This window comes from Artibeus jamaicensis, unplaced genomic scaffold (genome assembly GCF_021234435.1).
Source record: "Artibeus jamaicensis isolate MK-2021 breed Jamaican fruit bat unplaced genomic scaffold, CSHL_Jam_final scaffold_612, whole genome shotgun sequence".
NCBI lineage: Eukaryota > Metazoa > Chordata > Mammalia > Chiroptera > Phyllostomidae > Artibeus > Artibeus jamaicensis.
In genome coordinates this window covers 2,408,768-2,433,542 of record NW_026522049.1, presented here as the reverse complement: position 1 = coordinate 2,433,542, position 24,775 = coordinate 2,408,768, and the positions used below count along the sequence as shown (strand labels likewise).

Below are 24,775 nucleotides of genomic sequence, written 5' to 3'. Positions count from 1 at the left end.
TGGGTGAAGGGTGTTTGTTCTGTCTTACATCCTTGTCGATGGCAGTTCCAAAGAGGGAAAAACTTACTTTACTGTCGGTCAGCCAGTTTGATCAATCATAGGACATGCATGGGACAGAATACCACACAGCTACTAAGCGTGATTCTCTACTTCTATGAATGGCAAGAGTTCTATGATACAGGAAGTGAAATAAACAAGATAAAAAGTAGATTTACAGTTGTACGTACACAAAACTTTATTCTTGTATTATTATTAATTAATTGTGGTATTATTTTCCATATGAACAGTTGTAATTCTACTTTGTCCCACCCTGTAAATAAGACTAATAATCTTGTGGGTTTTTTTTTTCTGGTCAAACTATCTAACCTGTCTGTCTAGCTAGACACAAAAAGTCTAGAAGTATATGTACTGAAACGTAAGAAGCAATTGCTAGTAGGTGAGATTCATGACTACTTTCCTCTTTTTAAAAACATCACACATCTAAAATGTTATATCAAGGACCATGTGTTATTTGTGTGATAACAGAAAAGTCATTAAAACTAACTTTCTTTTAAAAAGGGTGTCTTGCTGGTAATGTGGGAGGCAATAAAGAGAGAATTAGCCCAGGACACGTTTTTCACTTTTCAGTGAGCTGTACTTAGGCCTTACGTTACTCCTTATAATCCGACAGGGATGCAGAAGCAAATGGAACAGGATGAGAAGAGATTTGGCCAGGCTGCCTGGGCCGCGGCCGCTCCCAGGCTGGAGAGGCTCAAGCTGATGTCAGCTCGAGAGACACTGCAGCTCATGAGGGCCAAAGAGCTGTGCTTAAATCACAGAAGAGCCGAGATCCAGGGAAAGGTGAGCCGAGATCTGGGTGACTTTGCATCAGAAACAGGCTTTGATTTTAGATAGCGTCTTTCCTTCCAGCCCTTGCCGAAGAGCTTCCTGTCCTAGTCCAACCCCAGCTTCGAATAGATGCGAGTTTCCAGACCAGGGCAGATTGGCTATGAAGTTCCCATTTGCTCGAGATGGTTTTGCAATACCGTGTTGTAGGCTTCACGTGGTAACGGCATTGTGCTCAGTGCTGAAGAAGGTGGTACACTGTGAATGCGACCCGGCGCCATGCTCAGCTGAACCTGAGAATCATCAGAGGTTCTTCACCCTCGGATCTCAGTCGCTTGTGCACCTTCCTGCACAGTCACCACCTCAGAGCAGAAAACACCGCAAAGGCCTCAGTGACACTGATTTCCCAACACCTGAATGTGCCCATGTGTTTACAGATAAAAGTATCTGTAAAAATGTTGAATGGGACGTTTTTGTCTCATTAAATGAAATAGTGTTTTTTCTTGGTTTGCTTTTTTATATGTGGTGCTGCATGAAGAATAGAAAATAGCTGAGATGCTTTGAAAGTTTCCTTTTAAGGTGCTAAATGTTTTAACTTGCTCTTATTTTTTTTTCATGAAAACAAGATGGAAGATCTTCCAGAACAAGATAAAAATATAAATGTTGTAGATGAACTAGAAATACAATATTATGAAGTTCAGTTAGAACTATACGACGTTAAATTTGAGATCTTAAAATATGAAGAAATCCTACTTACCACACAGTTGGACTCTGTTAAAAGACTTATAAAAGGTAAAATTTATATTTAAAATATATATAAAAATGTTTAAGTTATACATTCAAGGAAGTACAGACCTTATTATCAATTGCTTCTTGTAAATTGTCTGAAGTATCTACTGAAATTTCCTAGTTTCCCTTAAGTATTTTATTATTCAAAAATATAATCCTTGTTAAACATACAGCAAAATAAAGGAAAACCTTTAATAATTCAGTTCCATCGGGTGGACATGCTTAGCGATAACAATTTGCTGATTAGCTTTGTGGCCTGTTGCATATAGATATCAATTTTTTAATTAAAGCTATATATTCTGTTCGGTACCCTCTTTTTCCTTTAGTACTTCATAACTGTCATCCCACCTCAGTAAGAAACAAAACCTTCACAAAATTTTAATGGCTGCATAGTATTCCATGGACCGGCTGCACCGACTGATTTTCAGCCTTTCACTGTTGTGAACAGCAGCGTAGCGCAGAGGCGTCCTGCAAACGGGTTGGGGCGCGGGGCAGATCCTCTCCTTGGACCGGGTTTCTCAGGGTGAGGTCAGCGAGCGGGTCAAGGGCCACGCCAGATTTACATTTGACAAACGTGTCAAAACAACACAACAGCAATCACTTGATGCGCATTTTCCCTCCCCTCTGATATTTTCACATTTCTAAATTTCCTCCTGCCATACACCACAGCCCTCCAGGGAGGCTGTGCCAAGTGCCACGCCCATCAGCAGATGATGCAAATACCTGCTTCTCCGTATGTTGCCCGTTCTTTTAAATTCTCACCTAAGTGATAGGAAGAAAAGGCATTTTGTAATTTTCATTTCTTCCAGTTACAAGTGACGTTGAACTCACTTTTGTAGGATCACTGGCCATTTTTAAAAACTCAGTGCCTGTGGTCTTTGCGTGTTTCCTTTACATGTTACGGTGTCACTCTGTCATTCGTCAGATGTTGCAAACGAATGCTGCCCGTTGTCTGCTTTTTCCTGCCTTGCAGAAACGTTTGGTTATCACGAAGTCCCATCTCCCCACCTTTCTGTTTCTGTGTTACATCTGGCAAAGGAATCTAGGGTTTTTGCTTTTGGTAGCCTGCCTGGCAAAGTCCTCCTTGTCTCAAAATTGTGTCAATAGTTCACTTATTTCTTTCTTTTAGTATTTTTCTGATTTTTAAGGGAACATGTAGCTCTTTAATCCAGGTGAAGTTTACTTTGACGTGGGGTAGGAATCGAACATCTCTGCCCAAGTCGCGGGCAGCCCCGGTCACTGCTGCTTTGACTCTGCCTGTCTCACATCCAGCATCACTGTATTCACTGTGATCAGTCTGCAGCTGTGACTTTCCTTTATTGGTTTGTGAGTGGTTTCGGGTGCCGCACTCTTCCCGTTGTACCTCGGAGACACGTCTCAGTGCCCCGTCAAGCGTGTCCCTCCCTCACCCCTCTGCTGTGCCACAAGCTTCCTGACTCTTCTCCTTTATTCTTCCAGATGAACTTTAGAATCCTTTTGACAAGTTCAAAACAAACTAACAAATAAACAAAAACAAAGCTCGGAATTTTTATGGGGATTGCACTTAAAATTAGACATTAACTGGGGGAGAATTGTCATCTTTGCAATTCTGAGTCTTCCCATCCAAGAACATGGTATGTTTCTCCCTTTACTTGTGTCTTTTTTACCAGATTAACAATTTTTTTGTATAGATCTGCACATTTCATTTAATCTTAAGAATTCAGAAAACTTCATAACAGTTTCAGGTTGTAAGCATTTTACATAATTAGGGAAAATCTTATTTAAAAAAGTTAATCTGGAAGGATGCATGCCAATTTATTAATGTTTTTCTCTGGGTTGGGATTCCAAAGGTTTGGGAGAGGAAGAAGAAAAATTTCACTTTTTATTTACTGTGCTTCTCTAGGGCTTGAATTTGTTAACAATTAGCATGCATGTATTTTTAAAAAATCAGTATGTAATCAAGATGATACAGAGTTAAAGCCTTTATTAATGTCCTGTGGGTAGAATGTCAGTGGCCTTTCCGGAGGGCAACTTGACTGTAGTTTCAAGAGTCTTCAATATCCCTGTTTCAGGAAGTGATAAGAGATGGACACAAAGCTCTATATTCAGAGGTGTTCACAGTGACATTGACGATGGAACATTATAACAACAGAGCCTGTTTAAATTAGAGAATACTGTGTTGCCATTAAAATTTTATTTTCATTATGTAGAAAATGCTCTCTTAGAACCGTTCATTGACATGAGCAGCTGTGTGTGTGTGGACGCACACGTAAATGTTAACGGTGGTCCTCCGTGGGTGGTGGGATGCCACATGATCTATACTCTCCCTACATTTAAAAAGTTTTATGCCTTATTCTCATAATAAAACACGCCTTTACAACCCTTAAATACTTTTTAGATAAACAGGATGAAGTGGTCTATTACGACCCGTGTGAAAGTCCAGAGGAACTGAAAGTCATCGATCAAGTCATGGGGCAGCAGGACCACAGGAAGGTGGAGACCGGGGAGCTCCGCCGGCGGTGCCAGCAGCTGGAGCGGAAGCGCGGCAGGATCTGCGCCCGGAGGGCCGACCTCAGGAGGAGGAAGGTGGGCGCCAGACGGTTCTCTGTCCTTCCCGTCCAGGCAGTTCTTCTTTCATGAAAGATAAAGAGGTTTCGAAGATAAGGCTTTGAGCTTATTTTCTCTGCATTGATACGGATGCCAGTAGCTGCAATTACAACGTATTAACAGTTTTTTTCCTTAAAGTGATTCTTTGCTTCTTACCGTATTTAAACATTTAGCATAATCTGCAGATTTTAATTCATTCAATAGCTATTTGTTGAATGCCTCTTACATACACTGGTATTTTAAAGTCACAGTAAGTAAAACTTCTAATAATCAGGTATAGGGAATTCTAACATTTTGTGTAAATTGTAGATTATAAAATCAGAGATAATATTTAGCTCATTTCAATCCTTATATTTGGTGATTTTTTTCTTAGTCACTCCATGATTATATAAAAAGGTGACACGCTAAGAATGGTTAAGCATCATCGAAATACTGTTTTTAATGTAATTTTTCAGGTATGTGCAGGTTGGACATGCTTAGGTAGGTATGTTTGGAAGTATAACGACTATTTGTAACGTTGTGAGGAAACGCGTGTCCTCTCTCACTTGCCCTTGGTCAGAGAATTCCCCTTTTCAGCTCCCGAAGCACTAACTCTGTGGCCCTTCCGATGGGGGCCAATGGCCTCCCAAACGAGCCCGTCAGCCCCTCAACACACGGCTGAGCAGGTGGCAGGACCACGGGGCCTCTCCGGGAACCCCGGTTCACAAATGCCCTACACAGCAGCCCAAACACAGTGCTTTCTCCTCTTAACCTTGTACGCGGTAGCCCACGGTAAGAGTAAAAACCCTGTAGGTGACTGGTATTATTCCACCAGGATCAATGCAAAGAAAATCATCGGCTCCGATTACAACAGGCTGAAGAAAGTGTGAGATATTTTCATCAGCACCATAGTATTCAGATGGTGAGTTGCTAAAGAAAACTATTTTCCATTGGCATAACGTGACACACTGGCTTAACGGCGCAGATGCCAGGGCCCAGGCCTGAGGGCACCGTGGAGGTGGTGATGGGGGAGGGGGCGGCGATCGTGTCCGGTTATGGCCCCTTTCTCTCTCGAGACTCTCACTTTAAGGAAATGTCTATTGGTTTAAATATAGAAAAGAGACAAGTTAAAAGAAGAGGAGCAGAAGAAAAAAGAATGGATAAACCACGAACGCCAGAAGACCCTGCAGCGGTTGAGAGCATTTAAGCAGGTAAGGCCCAGCACTAATTGCCTTGCTTCCGTTTTCTGAAGCAATAAGTCAAGATCACTCATCCTTGGAGAAGAGGATGAAGCATTAGGAACAGATTGTTTGGGACACAAAATGTTCCCCAAATGCCATTATTTTTTGCATATAAATAAGAGCCAGCAACAGTAGAACAAGGAGGTGTTTTGACCTTGCCGCACGCCCTCCCCTCCCTCGTGGTGCTGGCTCTGCCCGCCCCGGTGCCCACTAGCAGGGAAGGTGGAAAACAGCGACATCACCCTCGATTGGAGTTGGCTTCCTCCTCATCTGCGAGAAAGAATTTTTTAAAATGCAATCAAGGAACCTTTGTGACATAAGTGTGGTTAAGTGCTCTATTAAACCTGAATACGTTTTTTCAAAAAAGCACACAGTTACTTATTTAAAAATAACATTGAGCTTGGCGAATGTACAACATAAACTTGTTCTCATCACACATCCCCAGAGGCACTGTCACAAAGACACACATTTACTGGTGTCCCCAGAGAGAAAAGAGCCCGCTCCAGACGAGCCCGCGCCACACAGCGTGGGAAGCGTCTGCCTGACGGGGACAGGCCAAGGAGGGGTCCCTGGAGTGAAACACCGTGTCACTCCAAGGTCAGCTTTCTTTCTGGGACACTTAACTGCTCCGACCATTATCAGGTGCCTGCCACGTCCCAGGCACGGTGCTAGGCACTTACGTTCTCCTTTGGTTTTTAAAACGACCCTGTAAGATAGCCTCTCGCCACTTCATAGACGACCCACCAGGCTCAGAGTGGTCACACAGGATGTACAGAAGCAGGTCTTTCTGACCCCAGAGCCCCGGCAGGGACTGTCCAACCCACACCGGGGCAGCACTTCAGGAGCAGCTGGGGACCTGATGCCCGGACCCACCCCCAGACGTTCTGGCCGGGGGCCTGGGCAGGAGTGGAGGCGGGGAGAATGCACTGCCCGGGAACTACCCGAAGACCAGCCCAACGCAGAGCAAACGAGCCAGTAACTGGCTGGTGAGCGGCCACCAGAGGGGGCGTAGTGAACGGCATCTGCGCAGAGGAAGGGATCCGAGGAACGCAAGTCCAGCTCCCGAGACCCGAACCAGTCCGATCAGGGGTCAGTTCCAAGTAGAGCTGGTTCGAAGGTGACAGGTTAGACAGCACCTGACCTCAGTGGACAGAATCAGGCCGCCTAAGGTGTCAGCAAATGGGTACAATGAGTTTTAATTCTAACCAGTTGACCTCAAATTGGTTTAAGTTGCAGGGTTTTGGATCTAAAAATATACTTTTACAGGGGGTGGTAGGAAGGAATGTGTGTGTGATTTAAATGTAGGGACAAGAACCTGCCTTCAGTTGCATGTGAAGCACTTGATGAAGCTGCAGAAAAATGCATGAGGTTGTAGAAAGAACAGTCGCATCCTCTGTGGACGGGGAATTCTCTGTGTACCGAGAAGTGCCACAGCTGAAGGGGACAGAGGCCGTTTGAGCACAGTTGGGATGTAGGGCGGACGGGCAGAAGGACCGGAAATGAAATCACAGCGTGTGTGGTGCTTGTGGAGCCGGACGAGTTGTTTTTAAATTCGAGTTTTTTAAATGATAAGCTGTATTCTAAGCCTAAATGAGAGAGAAGAAACCCATAATTCCTGTGACACCTCTCATTTTGAGGTCCATTCTGCTGGTCTTGTTCGCAGATCTGTTTTTCCCATGGTTGTAAACTGAATAGCGCATCCTCTTAATTTTTTCAGCCTGTTTCACTGACTCTGCACTGTTTATGTTTTTTATGGCTGCCTAATATTTTAAATTAACTCATTATAATTTTTCCAGCTAACTTCCTATTGTTCACATTTAGTTTCTGATTTTTCATAGTAAAAATATTATGTTTTTTTTAATGTTTTATTTATTTTTAGAACAAGAAGAAGGGAGGGAGTAAGAGGGAAACATCAATGTGTGGTTGCCTCTTGTGCGCCCCCTACTGGGGACCTGGTCCGCAACCCAGGCATGTGCCCTGACTGGGAATCTAGAGCGGCCCTTTGGTTCATAGGCCGGCACTCCATCCACTGAGTCACAGCCAGAGCTGATAAACTCTTCGGTGTTCATTGTTTATAGAAAGTTCTAGCAGTTTGATAGTTTGCATTTGTGGCAAGTTTCTCACACAACAGTTTTCTGTTTTCAGAAACGTCCAGGTTGGTCCCCTTGCTCAGAACCTGAGGCTGCAAACCTGCCGGGTGACCTTCCCCAGCAGACCTCCTCGCCGCCTTCTCAAACAAAGGCGGTAATGCCTCCGTCCTTCAAGAAAACCAGAAGTGCTCCCTTATCCGAAGTCAGGACCACGAAAACCCCCAGGTCTCAAGACTGCCCTGGAAATGTCCCTGTCCAGATTTCTGTTCAGGGAGGTGACCAGACACACCGCAAATCCAGTGAGGAGTTGTCACCCCCACCACCCCCTCCTCCCCCTCCACCACCACCACCGCCACCACCACCACCACCGCTGCCGCCTCCGCCAGCACCTCCACTCTTCCCTGCTGCGCCCTCTTCTCTATCTGCGAATCATCGGAATCTGAATGTACACGTCCGGACTTCAGGAAAAGATGATCAGCCACGTCCTCTAGTATGTGAATCACCTGCTGAAAGGCCGCAGGATTCCTCAGACGGTTTTAACTGCCCAGGTAAATCCGCCCGAGTTCTGTGCCTGCTCCCCTCAGATCAAATGCTTTTTCAAAATTCTCTGCAATCTTAAACTATTCCACTGTTTGCTTCCTTAAACGGTACTTTTTGGTGGGGGCAAAGTTCGTGTAGCCTAAATCAGGTTGATCAATGCTACCTTCTTCGAACAACCATCTCTGCACATCTAATGGTCACATGACTCAGGAGCACTGAGGCTGTTACAGAATCAGCCTATTTCAGGTTTCTTAGGGCTTCAGTGTGTGTTCGATTTCTGCCATTTGCATATTTATTTAAGGTTGCTTTGAATTGCTGTTGCGTTTCTGAGTCCTTTGCAGAATTAACTTGTTGCATCTTCAGCAGAAGGCTGGCTAGGAGTTATTACAGAGGAACGTCCGTCCGAATGTGCAGGACTCTTCTTGCAGACTGACGGGCAGACTGGGGAACCTTCCCAGGGGAGAGCGTTCTAAGATGAAGTGGTTAAAAAAGAATAGCGGCCCATTTTCTACCTTGCAAATACAGTACAGCGAACACCAAAAACACCCTTTACCATAAAACCACCTTCATACTCCTAGGGGAGCATCGCAGTCAAGAGCTACAGCGTTCAGTCCACAGTGAGATAGTGTTTTGTGAGCTATCGCATGACCTTAAATTCTGAGCTGGAAAGGACTACTTATCTTGACTCCTTTCCCGGGCGATCTCTACGTCAGTGGCCACAGTCATGCCCCTGTCTCCCACAGGTGGTAAAAGATTTCCCTGCACAGGGGGTCTCAAGGTGCCAGGGTGAAAAATAGCTTCTGCTCTCCGAGGCTTTGAAACGCTGATCTAATTTGTGTTTTGACAGCATTTCACACCCCCGAGAACACAGCATGTAAATTACCTCGGGGGAACGTAGGTGGAATCAAAGACATCACATACGGGGAGCCGGGCCAGCGCCACCCCCGCGGGCTCACGCAGCTGCTGATTCAAGTTTCCCTGTAAAGTCTTTCCTTGTGGGGAAACCTGCCCGCTTCACTGTCACACTGACTCCTTAGTCATCACTGACTAACACCCAAGACTGCAGCTGGAGACACGCAGCGGGGAGCATGTTCTAAGCAGACGTGTTTTAAAGGGAGGGAAATGGAGGAGATGGAACGTCAGAGGCACCTAAGTCCTGCACGTGGGGTCAGGCTGTTCACACCCGGCACGTGCCTCTCCGGGGTCACAGGAGAGTGTCCCCGCGTCCAATGTAACACAGGTGTCATGGCTGCGCCTCTGAGCGGCTGGGGAAAATAGGTGCTTACGATAAAACACTAGCGATGGAGCCATGCCAGCCTCTCACAGGGGGCTTACGTGTGGTTGACCTTTCTAGCAGATAATGAAAACGTGCATTTAATGCAGTGATGGTCATTTGTTTAAGTCATGACGTTAGCCGATGTGACCTGAACACCTTTAACTCACACAGAAACGTCCCGGCGTCTTGGGGAGAAAGAGTATGCATTCTCGACAGTACTTGCTCTGTTTACTCAATTTCAGGGTCTATGGATGAAGTGCTGGCCTCCTTACGGCGGGACAGACCCCCTGTCCAGAAGGCGGAAGCCCCCACCGCGGCCCCTCCTTGCACCTCAGTCAATGAGCACATTCTGGCTGCCATCAGGCAGGGTGTCAAACTGCGGAAGGTTCACCCTGAGGTGAAGGTCGGCCTGAGCCCCAGCAGTGAGCCCACCAGTGACCTGGAGAGGAGCATCAAGGCTGCGCTCCAGAGAATCAAGAGAGTGTCTGCTGACTCAGAAGAGGAGGATGAGGAGGAGGAGGGTGGCCCCAGTGAGTGGGACCACTAAGCTCTACTGCAAGGCCAAGAGCACTGCACTGTGGGCTGGAGAGAAGCCACAGGGGCCCAAGGCCTGTTCTTGGAAAGCATGTGAACGGGGCGGACTGGCCATATGACACCTGATGGGCGGCAGGGCTGGGTGTGATGTCGCAGCTGCGATTTAATGCTGTGGCCCTTCCCACCCCGGATGCAGCCCTGGCTGCAGTGGCTCAGTGGACTGAGCGCCGGCCTGTGAGCCAAAAGGTTCGATTTCCGGTCAGGGCACCTGCCTGGGTTGTGGACCAGGTCCCTAGTGGTGGACATTTCTCCCCCTCTGTTTCTGCCTCCCTTCTCCTCTCTCTAAAAGTAAATAATTTAGAAAGAAAGCCCACAGAAGTGGAGAACTGCACACACCAAACTGCATCTGTGGGGTCTAAGAACCCACAGTCCGTGTGGCTGGCCCAAGAGAGTGACCTCTCTTCCCCCCGTGGATGCTCTCGAGTCACTCCCTCGTCCTGAGACACCTCTAGTCGGTGAGTCGCACTGCCAGAGACGGCGTGTCCCGGGTGTGCCGGCGCAGCTTCCTCCCACCGAAGCGCTCGAATGTGAACGTCGCTTCAGCAATGATTGGAATACATTGCTTATATTCAGGAATTATTTTAAATGAAATGTATTTTATGTATCAGACACTCTATAAATTCCTAATGAAGAACTATTTATAATGTATCAGTGTCGCTCATGAGGAAATGAAACCATGAAGTATTGACTGTGAAATGCACAGGCCCCCCCCCCCACAGGGGCGGAGGGTAAAGGGTTTAGTGAGGTTTTAGCTAAACATTGGTTTAAGCAAATACTAAGGGGGGCAGGGAGTGCTGTTCCGTCAAAACTGAAGTCTCCCACTGGGGGCCTTTTCCCTCCTCGCTCTGTGTTAAAATTAGGAGAGAGGAAGGGCGGGACACACACTTCTCAACTACCCAAAGCGTCACCACCAACCTGGGCGCCCTCACGTGGCCACGGCGATCTGGGTTCCCACAAGGCTTGCGGTCCAGACCCCAAGGGCAAGGTGGGTGTTTGTATACCAGGCCGCCTTCCCCACCACACACGGGCCCAGCTTAGACCCAGAACATTTCCCTGGAAAGACGGGGGTATTTTTACAAATGGCAGAATCAGCACTTTGTCAGGCCTTTAAGTATCAAAATTCGGTATTTTGAGACACCAGAGAGCTCATTCAGGCGCGGCAGATTCTCAGATTGGGCTTTCGAGGCTCTGCCAAAGATGAGAAGCCTTAAAAAAAAATGACCCTTTTCAAAAGTGAGTCTCCCAACTAGACCTCCTGGCTCAACCGTGTCTTATGCATCAAAACAGCTCCCTTTGCGGAACATTCTCTCCCTCATTTTCCCTGTTCCCCGCTTTTTCTCGCCAAGCTTTGAAGTCAGTCCAGACTCTGATCACACGCAATTCAGAGCCAGGGAGAGGGGACAGTCTGTCTCCTACCGTGTACCTTCCACCCCCTTGGACCCCCCCCCCCATGGTGCTGCCTTCACTGCCCCAACCAGTCACCCCCAGGCTACAGCCATGGTGCCTCAGTACGGTGGACCCTACCTGAGGCCTGGCTGCTGTCCCCAGCGGCCCCTTCCCCTCCCCCCAGGGTTTCCACTCCAGCAACACCGAGCCGGTTGCCACCTGCTCCAGAGGGACTTGCCGACGGAACCTAAGTGCCTGGGACACCCTCAGCCCCTGCCTCCAGGTCCCAACAAATCCACACCATCCTTTGGCCTCATCCCCCAGCTTCTCCCTCTCCCACCTCTGCCCTGATCCCACCTTGTCCTGGTCTCCAGCCACGCTGCCTCCGCACCCATAGCTCTGGGACTGGCCCCATGGACAAAGCGGACCTAGGAGAGCCAGGCTGTAACCAGCAGCATCCTACCGACAGTCCTGGAGGCAGAAGGAGGAGCGGGGCCGTCAGACTCAGTCATTCACCGGCTCCCTCTCCAGGAGGTGGGCTGGGGAATGAAGCAGGCGGCGGCAGGGGCTGGAGCCCACAGGTGTCTGACTGATGACCTCCCGTCATGTGAACCGTGTAGCTGAGTGAATTTGCACCAAAGAAGTTCTCAAGTCGTAGGTGTGTCAACTCGTGAAGAGCAAATTGGTTTCCAATTGCTACCATAACAGGCTTAGAGGCTCAAAACCACACCCGTTTATTCCCTTACCTTTGTGTAGGTCCGAGGTGATGAGGATGTGGGCGTCTTTGAGGGGCCGCCGACCTGTCTGGCATGAGGGGCTTGTTCGACTGCACACTGGCAGGCCCGGACTGCGAGTCCTAATCCAGGAGGTTTTTCCTGAGATGGGCTGACGAGCCCTGAGAGCTCTGGAACCGCTGGCCTGCAGAAGCCCCTTAGAACATCACGATTATACACAGGCCAGGCAGCCCACGAAGGGGCGGGGATCAGGGACGAGGGAGGCCGGGGTCCTCGGAGTCACCACAGGCTCCTCCCAAGGTACGGGCCCTGCAGCCGATGTCCCACAAGGTCCTCAGAGTGCCTGAGGTCACCCCAGCGCTGAGGAGGTGGGCTGCGCTCTGGCCCTATTATTGGCTGCCTAGGAGAGCCCCCTGCTTGAGGGCGACAAACCAACCCCCACGGCATCACCGCCTGCAACACGGCATCTCTCCTCTCCACCGGAAGGTCATAGGTTTGTGGAAATGATCTCTGTCTTTGGACTTTTGTGTTCCCAGAGCCAGGGCCAAAATGTGCTCCAGAAACATTTATGAAATGGACAACAAATTAAACCTTTAGAGCTGTGAGTGTGTACGAGCTGTGTAAGAAGCATTGGAGAAGGCCTTTGGGCAGCGCTGATTTTAATCCTAAAGGTGAAGGAAGCTGGAGCTGGGAAAGGATTACAGGCCTGGGAAAGGCAGGAGCAGAAGGAGCACAGAGAAAAGAGACAGCTGGGCAGGAGTGGTTTGGGGACGTGCCTGGGGTGGCCTCACGGGGCAGGAGAGGGTGAAGGACGGGAGAGATGGGGCTGCACCCCGATCTGTCCCAAGCTTTAGGTAGAGGCCTCGGGTGCTTTACACAAGTAGAGCCCGCAGGCGGAGGAGATCCTGGAGGGAGGAGAAGACCAGGAAGAGGGTGGGGGCGGTGCTGGTGGGAAGAGAACATGGTAACCAGAGTGACAGGCACGAGGCTGTGTGAGTTGCTGCACACAAAGTGCGTCGAATCACCCTCCACCCAGGGTGCTGCAGACGGGGCCCAGGGCAGCCCCATGGGGACTTCTGCAGTGGGGGAACATCTGAGGGGTCCCTGCACTCTGGAGCTCGCTGGTGGAGAGGACGAGCCTGGCCAGGGCAAGAGCGGGAAGAGGAGACATGTCAGTAGATACAAAGCCCCCGCCCCCTGGCACCTTGGGAATATGTAAGGTCCCCAGAACCTTCGAAGACTCACAACTGGAGAAAAGAGGGTCTCAGAATTGACTGAGATCAGCTTGCATGAGCCTGGGAGAACGTGGCTCGGAACAGACATGAACTTGAATGAAGGGAAAATGGAGAAGACCTTATTTCTTTCACTCCTGTGCAGTGGGATGAGAATCACACTTCCTACATGTGTTTGGGAAAAGCTGGTTCTCTGCCTAGCACAGACTCTGCCACTCGAATAATCTGGAAAACTCTCTTCTGGAAGAAGGAGCCTCCGAGATGAGCTTTTCCCTCAAGAGCCAGGAACACAGGCACACCCTCTTCCTGTCTTCTGCATGGAAGACACCCGAGGCAGAAAATCCCTCTTGGGCTGAGAAAGGTTTAGGTTTCGGCCTCAAGGAGACAGAATGTGACCAGCTGAAGGGCAGGTGTCCCGTAAGCTTTACCTGAGCATGGGGCTGCCCCAAAGCAGGAGTCGAGGATGTTATGAACTCACAACCCCGCATCCCGTTCCTAAGGCCCAGCGCCTGCACCCGCATGGCCAGCCCGGGGAGCACCCGCCTACCCGGGGGAGACCAAGAGCCTTCACGATGTCTTCTTAAGACACAAAGGGTTCTGAAAGATTTTTGTGGACTTAAAAAGAGGCACAAACATGTTACTGAACCGTGTATTTCAACATAAACAACTGTTACAACAAAACCAGGTAAAATTCACAAAGGTATACAAGGCTTTCAAGGAAAAAAAATTTTTTCCCCTTAAATATAAAAAGAGAATTTGCCAAATAACATCATACCGAAACACACAAAGCAAAAACTGTACAAACACAAGAGAAGCAGAAAGACAATAGAAGTGGGGGATTAACATACCTTCTTTAGTTTTTACTGACTCAAGTGAGTAAAAAAATCAAAGGCCCATAATATTATAATATTTTAATAAGATCAAAGAAATATATATAGGTTGAATTGTGTTCCCTTCGGAGCATATACCTTCTTTTGCAGTTTCCTGGGAATACTTATTAAAATTAACATTGTGTTTGGTCCTAAGAAAACATAAATAAACTCCCAAATGCAGAAATTGTACAGGCCGTACCCTCTTTGACAGCAGGGCAGTCAAGCTAGAAATTGATAGCAAATACTAACGCAACAACAACAAATACTGACCTGTCGGGAGATGAAAAAGTATAATTTCAAATATCTCTTCAGTAAAAAATAAAGTAGAATCTGAAATTATTTACCATACCGCACCTAAAAATGTAAGGGGTGTGTCTAAAGAAGTATTCAGAAGAAAAGTCGTAGCCTTACAATTTCTAGAAAAACAGACTAATTCCGGAAAAACTCATCGGAAGAAAGGAAGGCAGGACGCCCAACGTGAGAAATGAGAACAGGAAATACAGCAACTTCATGCGAGCAAGTCTGAAAATAACGATCCTGACAGAATCGTTGTTTGGGAAGTTTAAATGGCCCAAACTGACGGAACAGGAAGGAAGTGCGAAGGGACCAATGAGCGTGGGAAACACCAGAAAAATTGTCAAAGGTTATTTCCTAAAAAGGCACTAGACTCGGACAATTTTAAATATGTTATAAAAACTTCAAGGAGCAAAAATCCTAAAACCATTTAGGATTTTTTATTATTTAAACCATTCCAGGGCATAGAAAAAAGAGAGTTTCCCAAGTTGTTGTTGTTTTTAAAGCTGTTCACTTAAACCAAAGAACAGAAACAGCTATATCTATATATCTATTAATATATGAAAAATTCTGAAATAATATGGGCAAAGTCCCGAATATCTTTATTATAAAGCTCTTATTTCTACTATACAAGCAATATATGAGCCTTGTAGGAAAATCATAAAATACAGATAAGAACGCAAAAACCTGCCCTAACCTACCCATCACGAATAACCACTGTTAACACTGAATGGAGATGCACATTAAACAGACAGTGTTCCATGACTAAATCGGAGAGGGCTTACCATTAGCAAACCTACTGAAATGAAATGATTTTCTTTATCATTGAAATGATTCAGCGTAACTCACGATAAAGAAAAATCACTTGATGGTCCTGCCAAATGTGGGAAAAGGCATTAATAAAACTCTAACATCATTACTGATAATACTGTCGGCATACTAGAAGGAGAGGAGTAAAACCTTAACGTATACATTTAAATATTAAGAACATCTATATTAAGAGCCAAATTTATACTTTCGGAGAAACACTGGAGGTAATCTTGCTAAACAAGAGAAAATATGTACAGAGGAGAACATATAATACCAGCACAATCATATATGTGCTATTTCATGTTCTAAGTGTGCTGGTCAAGGAGCTAAGTGAAATAAGATTATTAAAAGTGTGGAAGTGAAATTATCTTCACTAGCCAGAACTATTGATCTACCCTGCCTCCCTGCAAAAGAAAGAAGGCAAACGGCTGAACAATAACAAGGGAACCAATAGCACAAAAGGGAATTCAGTAATTGGCTCGTTACACAATAAACATACAAGCAGTTTCCAAGTTATACGAACGGGTGAACCACCACACGCTGCCCTCTGTGCAGAGTTCAGAAGAATGAGGTAGATCGATCACGTGCTGACACAGAGGGGGCCTTGCCAAGGGGGGGGTGGGAGCACACAGTCACACACAAAAAATGTGAGGAATACGCATCCATTTTTTGATTGTTTATCTTGGGGCAGAGGAATTTTTCACCTTGAGGGACTTCCAATATCTGCATTATGTTTTTTCATAATGTTTGCATCTATACAACTTGTTAAAAATATTCTACGTCAGGAAAACAATGGCATTTCCTTTTCATTTAAAAAAAGAATAGCGGTGGGCCCTTATACAAATAATCAGCACTTGCAGAGCTCATTTACAACACAGTAACCACAACTGCACAAATTACCTATACCTGCCCTGGCTGGGGTGGCTTGGTGGGTTGGAGCATCCTCCTGTGACCAAAAGGTTGCAGGTTGGAGTCCCAGTTGGGGTTGTGGGTTCAATCCCCGGTCTGGGTGTGTGGGAAGGCAGCCAACTGATGCTCCTCCCCACACTGATGTTTCTCTCTCTCCCTTCCTCTCTCTCTAAAAGCAGTGAAAAAATACCCTTGGGTAAGGAGAAAAATAATTTTTTTTTAAGTTTTAAAAATTACTTCCACTAGAAAAATACATTGAAGAATATAATACTTTACACATTTACTGAAATAAAAGGTTAAATATTATAAAGATGTTAATTTTCTCCATAGTAAATATAAAGTTTAAACAATCCTATTTTCTAATTCTAAACATTATAAAGTGATGTTTAGAACTTAGAATTTAAAAAATACCAAATTTCCAGCCCTGACTGGCGTAGCTCAACAGATTGAGCGTGGGCTGAGAACCAAAGTGTCGATGGTTCAATTCCCAGTCAGGGCACATGCCTGGGTTGCAGGCCAAGTCCCCACTTGGGGGAACGCGAGAGGCAACCACACAATGATGTTTCTCTCCTTCCCTTCCTCTCTCTCTAAATATAAATAAAAATAAAATCTTAAAAAATCACAAATTACCTTCAGAAATATTAATATACAAAAACTGAAGGAAAGTTTTGGAAAACAGTAGTTAACTGGGATACATGGTCTGAACGTGCACAGCAGACCATGATATAGGCACATCTAGAATTCCAGGGGAATTCCAAAGACTAAAAGACTGGAATTCCAAAGACTAGAATTCCAAAGACTAAAATTGACGTTGGGGCAATTTAGAAAATAAATTTCAGACGAATCACAGATTTAGTTGCTTTAAAAAGAAATAAAAGTGCAAGAATAAATTCCTGGTGAATAATGATACAATCTTGGAAGTAGAATCAGGAAGATCTTCATAAGCACAGCAGCGAAGGTAAAAACCGTAAAGGAAAAAGACAGATTTGACTAAAAAGTGTTTTTCCATGTCTGAACATGTTTCGAAAGCCATACACACAACTTATTTCTATTTTTACAATATGCATGGAGGAAAGAAAAAACCCTCATAGAAATCAATGAGATAGTTAAACACCTCAGGACAAAACTGGCCCGAGGAGGTGAATGGGTGAACCGTACAAGAATATCCTCCATTTGCTGGCGAGGGTCTCACCTGAATTACAAAATGCATGTGAACACCAGGCCTCAGCCCCACGGCACTGCCGGTGTTCAGGAGGGAGCAGGACATTCTCTCATGCTGCTGGTGGGAGTATAATTTGGTGTCATCTTTCTGGAAGGCAATTTGAGGCAAGATTATATATATTAAAAGCTGTGAGAACGTGCACATCTTCCTGCCATTCGTCAGGACAGGCTATGTTATGCTGCGGGGACAAAGTCACTCTGGGATCGCAGTGGTGTCACACTTAAGGCTGTTCCGTCTTCACACCACACGTCCCTGCCAGTGTACAGGTGGGGGAGCCGTGGGGGGCTGCTCCACAGAGTCCCCCAGGCACCCGGCTGACAGAGGCTCTGCCCCGGGGACACCAGCGTTTGCAGAGGGAGCAGGGACTGCAGAGCTGTGGGTGGGCATGTCGCAGTCACAGCCTGTAGGTTCCACACGTCACTCTGCTTATGTTTCCTTGGCCAGAGACCCTGAGTGACTCTCAGGGGAGGGGTGGTGGGGTCGCCTGTGTTTTGCACAGGAAGGGACGGCCCTCCTTGTGGGGAAGGGCATGCGTGCTGCCCACCACGCCTTTGAGGCAGCAAGGCCGATGGTGGAAAAATTTCCCAAGTAAATATTCTGAAAAGTTCACAGAGGCAAGAAGAAAGGACATCATCGTATCCTTGACTCCAACGGTAAAAAAAGGGAAATGACCCAAATACCCGAGGAACAACCTACAGAGGTGTTAAAAGTGATGAAGTTACATATTTATTGACATAGGAATACAGTCATGATATAGTGCTACAAAGAGAAAAAGCAAGTTATAAAACAGTATGTGTGACTGTTTCGTGAGGAAATAACACAAAATACAGAGGCACAGAAGAAAAGTCTGAAAAGATAGACGGCAAAGTGTTAACAGTGGTTATAATCCGATGGTATAAAACGGTGATTTTTTTCTTTTCACTCACCTGTAGTTTCTTTAAAAAAAAAAGTATGTATGATTTTTGTACCAAAAAGTCATTTAAAAAAGGAAAAAAACCAACAACAACCTGGTACTCTTGGGGAAGTCCACTGTCCACCTCACCCTAATCATTAAATCCCTATGTCTGATACAAGTGATGCCTCACTGCCCGCCCCATCATAAGACACGGCCACAACAACTTGTTTGGTCAGGACTTTGCATTCAGCCAGTAACACATTGCCCACAGCTGCAAACATCAGGCCCGTCGATCATCTGCCAAGACCTCCCACGGTCTGGGCTGTGCGGGGTTGCTCAGACGCACCAGGCCGGGGTGGGCCGGGGGACCGGGCTTCACGGGGCTCTGCGTCGTCAAAGAGAGTAGGGCACTGTACGATTCCACTCGAAACGAAAGACCCACGGACTCGTCTCGTCAATGGGTTCCACAACAAATAACATCGCCACCCAGGGCTATTAAAGACGGATCTTAGCTAGACATATTTTTAATTAAAAATATCTCTTCTACTTGTCCTGCTACACACACACACTCTCTCTGTCTCTCTCACTCCCCTAGATTTACTAGACCATTTCATCCAGATGTCCAGTTCTTGCCAAAGTCACCTTGCCTGGCTGGACCTTTAAGGAGGAACTAGAAAACCCGTATTCTTGAGACAGGTGTTTGGAAAGGATGTGTAAGTAACGCACATTTCTGCACAGGATTCCCTCTGCATGCTGTCACCCCCGGTGTCCCCAGAATATATGCTCTTTCTTTGGGGGAAACCATGGAATCAGGAATTACAATCCTTTTACACCTTTTACTGCATGTCACTTAAAAATAGATATGCACGTTAATTTGCAAGCTTCCAGCTTAAGCCATCAGTGATTCAAAATTCAGTGACATTTCACGTGGACAAAGGAATCAACTTTTAGAAGGACAGATGGCACAAACAACCTGCTTTCGGCGGTGAGCAAACAGCGGCGGCTAGCTCCCTCTTACAGCCAAGCCTCTTCCGAGGGCCTATTCTAAGTCACATCACGGCTGCATTCCTTCCGAGAGTGAACCTAGGGCCGTGGGGGGCTCACAGGGGTGGTGGAGGTGGGGGGCTCACTGGGCGTGAGGTCCCAGTGGTTGGCTTTAGAGAAGAGCAGACTTTTCTATAGAAAGGACTCCTTTTATTGCAAAGAGGCTGATGGCGATGCTTCAGGGCAGCACATTAACTATCTTCTGTTCCAGCCTCGACTTGATGTCCTGTCAAATAAGCATATACCAGCCATGGGGCGGCAGATCGCCCCCTAAGGGCTGTGCCCGTGGCCTGCCTGAGCCTAGGGAGGTCCACGAGGAGGCTGCAGGTTGGAGGCCAGCCGCTCGCTGTGGACAGGCCTGGCGTTGGGCAGGTCCTCTGCACCCTGCTCTAACCACTGAGCCGCCAGCTGCTCCCTGCACGGAGCTGGCTCCTGCCTGGGAAGGGGGTGGGCGGTTGACAGCGAGCCCCCAGCCAGAACTCAGTTTACTGCTCTGTGGTCTCAGGGCCTCCCACAAGCCCAGTAAAGCACTGCTTCCTCTAAGACCATCACAAAGAACATGAAATGAGCCCGTCGCACATCTGGCCTCTGAGACTACAGACGTCAGGCCAACCAACACTCTCCTGGCGAGTTCTCTGCAAAACCAGACCCTTCTGCTCTGATCCACTCATTTGTACATTGTCACTGGCTGTGGACATAGGTGGAAATAGTATAACTGCAGCGTGTTCTCTTATCAGAACACAGGAGAATTTTTTTCCTTGGCACCCGAGAGTAACCAAAGAGAGAACAGCAGCAGGGCTCAGAGGAGGACACTGGACCGAGGTCCAGGAGACCTGGGTGTGGAGCCCACGGGGCTGCTCCCCCCGTAGGGACCCTGGGCGTGCCGCTTTCTGTCTCTGCCTCCCGTCTACCAAGCAGGGGTAATGATCTCAGGTCAGCCCTCCCACCAGCGGAGGTCCCACGTGCCAGCGTGCAGGCGAGTGTGGAAGGGGCGTATTAAATCACACAGGTTTCAGGCCTTGTGTGGACACTGGTCCTCTTTCCCTTAAGTCCTGATCACCTGTCCCGACCTGTCTCTCGGGTGCTTTCCGCTCCCCGGACACTGGGAAGAGTCCATCTCCACACGCCGCTCCCGACTTTGCAATGCATCTGGTTGGGTCTTCACTGGAACAGAAGTCACTTTTAAGGACTATTATGAATAAAGGGCTTCAAGTTTTACTTTGCCGCTTTTGGGCCCCAGCATTCTCGGGGGCAGAAAGCCAGCTAAGCCAGGGTCAGGCAGCCGGTCTCAAAGGCGTTAAAGTCGGGAGATGTCACTTGATAATGAAAACACAGTCCCGGTCTGACATCTCCCAGCTGCACAGCACAGCCGGGGGCACATGAGTGAAAGGTTCCTCTCCTGCCTGCACCTGGCCTGAGGCAGTGACAAGCAAAGGACATCAGTGCTGAGACTGGAAACGGCCACCCTAGTAAACAGGGTCACGGGCAGCTGGCTGGGGGCGGGGGGGAACCGGGACACGTTCCGAGGGTCTTTTTTGTCACACTGGGCCCACCCTCACCGAGCCAGGGGCGGTCATTCTCCTCAAGGAAAAGTCAACAAAGAAATGTCAAGGCCGTTAGAGAAAAGCAGAGGGGCGCCAAGTCCAGTGCCTCGGGAGGCCCCTGGCCCGCCCCGTCGGAGGAGCTCCCCGCCCCAGGGCCTCGGCGTCACAGTCAGCGCCGGTGAGCCGCACTGCAGGGGACCCAAGCTCCCCATCTACTACCTACACTGTGCTCACCCAATGCTACAGGGGTCAGGGACACACGGGGACAGGACGCAGCAGCCCCGTGGTAACGGCTCTATCACTTCTGCTGTTTTCCACAGTCACTGCTAGGGGGCACAGTGGCTCTCACCACTGTACCTTCCAAGGCATCTGCCTCCTGAGCCTGCTCTTGTCAGTTGAGTCGGCTCCTTCGGGATGAACAAGCCGCCTGACAGGGGTGGGGGCGCTCAGGGGACCCACGCTGAGGTTTTGGCTCCTGGGCAGCCGTGTGCCCAGTCTGCTGGCAGGTGGACTGGCCTGGCCTGAGAAGAAGCCCTTTTACCCCACTGCCCGGACGCTGGCCCAGAGCAGGGCCAGCCCAGCTTTCTAGTCTCCTGGCCCGGCCAGCAGGGGGCTGCCCCCAACTGCCCTGAGGGCCACCGGAGCTCTGGGCGGGGCCAGCAGCCGCACCTCAGCCACGGGGGCTGACCACACTCTGGGCCTCCTGGGTGCCAGCAGGAGGGCCACGCACTCCGCCTGCAGGGTCTCCCCTAAAGGGCCTCAGTGCTCCAGCTGTCCTTCCTCCCCTGGACCAAACGAGACGCCCCTGCTTCAGAGGGTGTCCGCTACAGGAAGCAGAGCAGCAGGACGTGTAAACTCCCCTTGGGGCCCAGGTCACGTCTGTGGGTACCCAGCCCTCCCTCAGGCTGTTTATCCTTCATCCAAATTCAGCAGGGAGAAATTCTACCCTCGCGAGAACATCCTTGTAGAAGGAGAGGTTCTCAAAGAGGGTAAGGAGGCCCCAGGCCCCTCTCTCCTGAGGGCGTGTAGGAAAGCCTGTGGCCAGAGATGCCAACCACTGTGCCAGGCCTGGGCAGTCTGTCCCCGAGAAGGACACCAACGGCACTCAACGACCACGGAGAAACTCGGTGAGGGGCGAGGCGTGTGGCTCCTGTCCCTTCCTCAGCAGGCACCAGGAGAGACGGAGGCAGCCCTGGGCAAAACCCCTCCGTGGCCACGGCCAAGCCTCGCTCACTGAGCTGATGCTCCCTCATGAGCTGGTGTGACTTCTCTCAACTGTCTAAACCCAACAGTGGATCCCGCCCGGGGCCCCAGCCTGCGGCAGCCCCTGTACCAGGGACAACCTGTGGTCCTGGAATCCCCCGGCTGCAGCTTCCCAGGACTGGAGAATAAGGGCGGTCCCAGTGTCACCACCCCAGTGTGTGTGTGTGTGGGGGGGTGGGGTCAGACCACCTCCTGCTGTCTCCCCGGCCACCCTCCCTGCCACAGGGCCACGGAGCCAAACCATGGGTTTGACCACACAAGTACACTCACGTCTCGTAACGACCCAGAACACCGCCACGCTGGTCTGTTCAACGGGGACTCTGCTGCGGTTTGACTGAAACACTAGATTCTGTTCAGATGTTTAAGTGAACAAATATTTATTAAAGCACCTACTTTGTGCCAGGCACTGTGCTAGGCACCCTCACTGCGTGCTGTCCCCTCAGCACAGCAGTCTGCTCAGACATTAAAACCAAGAAAAGGCCCATTGCCGCAACCTGACAAACTGCGGGGGGACGAGGGGGGAGAGGGGGTGCAGGCGGACCCTGGGCCCGGAGACGCACCCACCGGGAACTCGTCGTCTTCCTCCGGACACCTCGGCTGAGTGGCGGCTTGCCCACGTCCGCACGCTCACTGAGGAGGAGTTTTCTGTCTCCGCAGCCCACAGGGGCGCCCGGTGCACGTTCCCATACTCTGAATGTTACTAAAAAGGATGTGTAAAGGATATTCACATTTATCTTAGAAAACTAGTTTCAGTGTGTAGGGTTGCAACGCCGCTAGGAAAGACAGAAACATCCCTGCCCTGGCCGCGCGAACGTTTAAGGTAGACCAAGTTCTGGGTTCCTGAGTCAGCATCTTCCTGCGTCCACACCATCTCGAGAGGCCAGAGAAGCCAGAGACTTCTGGAGACGAGCGAGAGACACGCCCAACCGCGCCTGCGCTCACGGGAGCAGGGCGGGCGGGCGGTCGCCCTTGCTGCAGCTGCCCCCACACGGCTCGCCAGCCCTAGTTGTCGGTGCCCAGCTTGGAGAGGCCCCTGCGGAAGTCGTGCAGGTCGTCGATCTTCCCGTCCAGCACCTCCAGGAAGCTCTTCAACTCCACCTTCAGGTGGCGCTGTCGATACTTACTCTCCTCAATGTCTGACTTCAGCGCACGCACTTTGTCCTCCAGGTTTTGATTGTCTCTCTCTGCCGCCTGAAGCAACACAAAAGGGAGAAGAAGAGCCTGGGGAACAGTGATGGGAGTGGTCTGCTGAGACCTGTTGCGCCGTTCTCCCGCGGGGCGGCCTCCCCAGACGTGGCGGCCCCCCAGCACACACGGCCAGGGGCATTTCGGCGTGCCCTTCTCTCCTGCCTGTTCCCTGGCAGAAGGGCCAACCAAACACAGTGTATTGTGGCCAACATCTGGCCTGAAAGACAACATTTGTACACAGAACACAGAACTCGGAGGCCTGCCCGGGAGCCCAGCACTAACTGACCTTCTCACGAGTGCCCAACATAGAAAATCTGAAATCCCAGTGCAAGGCATTTTCCGCCCCATTCCCAGCGTGGTCGGCAGAGGCCCGCCCAGTTCCATCCTGATAACCCTGACCAGCTGCCGACCCCGGGGTGGTGTGCCTGGAGGAAGGGCTCCTGGGCGGTAAAGGAGGAGATAAAAACTCTCCTTTTGTGGGTCAGAATCTGAGGCCAGTTGGGGGAAGGAAGGTCTGTCCCCAGTTCACATGCAAGGTCACTGGCTGGGGAGTGGCAAGGTCAAACAGCACCCTGGTATCCTGCCCTCAGCCCTTCCTTCTGCCCCCACACCTCACCGCCCTTGGGGGTCTACGGGGGCTTCTGTGGACTGGAAACAGTCACCTGCACTATGCTGAGGGCGCAGGGCCCCTCCATGTGAGTGAAAAAACCAATGCCGCCGCCGAGCCTTCGCCAGCAGGCAGAGGTGGCGTGTGGCTGGCAGCCGCTGCTGCGTACGAGGGGAGAGGCCTCAAAGGGAACAGCACACCAAACACCTTCCCGTCTGGGTTCCCCGCTCGTACCTCTAACTTCTCGGAGACGTATTCACACTCGGACATGAGCTGAGGTATGATTTCACTTTGTTTTCGGAGATCTTTCAACTCCTACAGGAGACAGGAATTTGGAGAAGAATGTAAAAACAGGTCAGGTAAAATGTATTCCTGAAAATCTCTGACTGCTGCAGTAAGGCCTGGAAGCAGCTTCTGGAACCTATACTGTCTGCATTGATAGCAATGGTGCTGACATTAACACCGAACACGCATCAGACACGCGGAGGGCTGAGCGCGCTGCGTGCATCACTGCACGGAGCCTGCATGCCACGGTGACGGACGGCTGCTCCAGTGGTCCCTGCTCCGTGAAGGGGGAGCTGGGGCTGAGCGAGGCTTGGACACCTGCTGAGCCTCAGCGCCCCAGAAAATAAATGGCTGGGTGATTGCTGGCTCTCGCTGCCTTAATTTGACAGCAGAATTCCACTTCTGGGATGGATCATTTAAAAGAAGTCTCCAAGTGTCCGGTAGGACGTTCAGCTGCCCCCTAGATCTGAGTGTCCGACCACACACCACGCACAGTGAGGAGGCCGCCAACTCGGGAGCGTTGGAGCCTGACGTGACTCTCAGCTCTGTCTCTGTGCTGATGCCCAGGCC

General features: G+C 49.3%; 2 protein-coding genes across 4 annotated transcripts in view; one reads left to right on the top strand and one right to left on the bottom strand.

The window, feature by feature from the left end:
* Positions 1-24,775, top strand: part of WHAMM (WASP homolog associated with actin, golgi membranes and microtubules) — a 273,660-nt gene that overhangs the window by 2,907 nt on the left and 245,978 nt on the right. For 2 of the 3 annotated variants that reach the window (XM_037153608.2, XM_037153607.2), the window contains exons 4-10: positions 671-840; positions 1,452-1,617; positions 3,992-4,179; positions 5,015-5,101; positions 5,295-5,390; positions 7,566-8,058; positions 9,569-10,557. In XM_037153608.2, the coding sequence (XP_037009503.2) occupies positions 671-840; positions 1,452-1,617; positions 3,992-4,179; positions 5,015-5,101; positions 5,295-5,390; positions 7,566-8,058; positions 9,569-9,873 (1,505 nt within the window). In that variant the 3' untranslated portion in view covers positions 9,874-10,557. Of the gene's footprint in view, positions 1-670; positions 841-1,451; positions 1,618-3,991; positions 4,180-5,014; positions 5,102-5,294; positions 5,391-7,565; positions 8,059-9,568; positions 10,558-24,775 lie in introns of those variants that run through there. The other variant, XR_008390380.1, reaches the window with a different exon arrangement.
* The window catches only part of HOMER2 (homer scaffold protein 2), a 54,662-nt gene continuing 52,368 nt past the window's right edge, over positions 22,482-24,775 (bottom strand). Inside the window, 2 exon segments of the mRNA XM_037153592.2 lie at positions 22,482-23,316; positions 24,155-24,235. Coding sequence (XP_037009487.2) covers positions 23,128-23,316; positions 24,155-24,235 — 270 coding nt within the window. The 3' untranslated portion in view covers positions 22,482-23,127.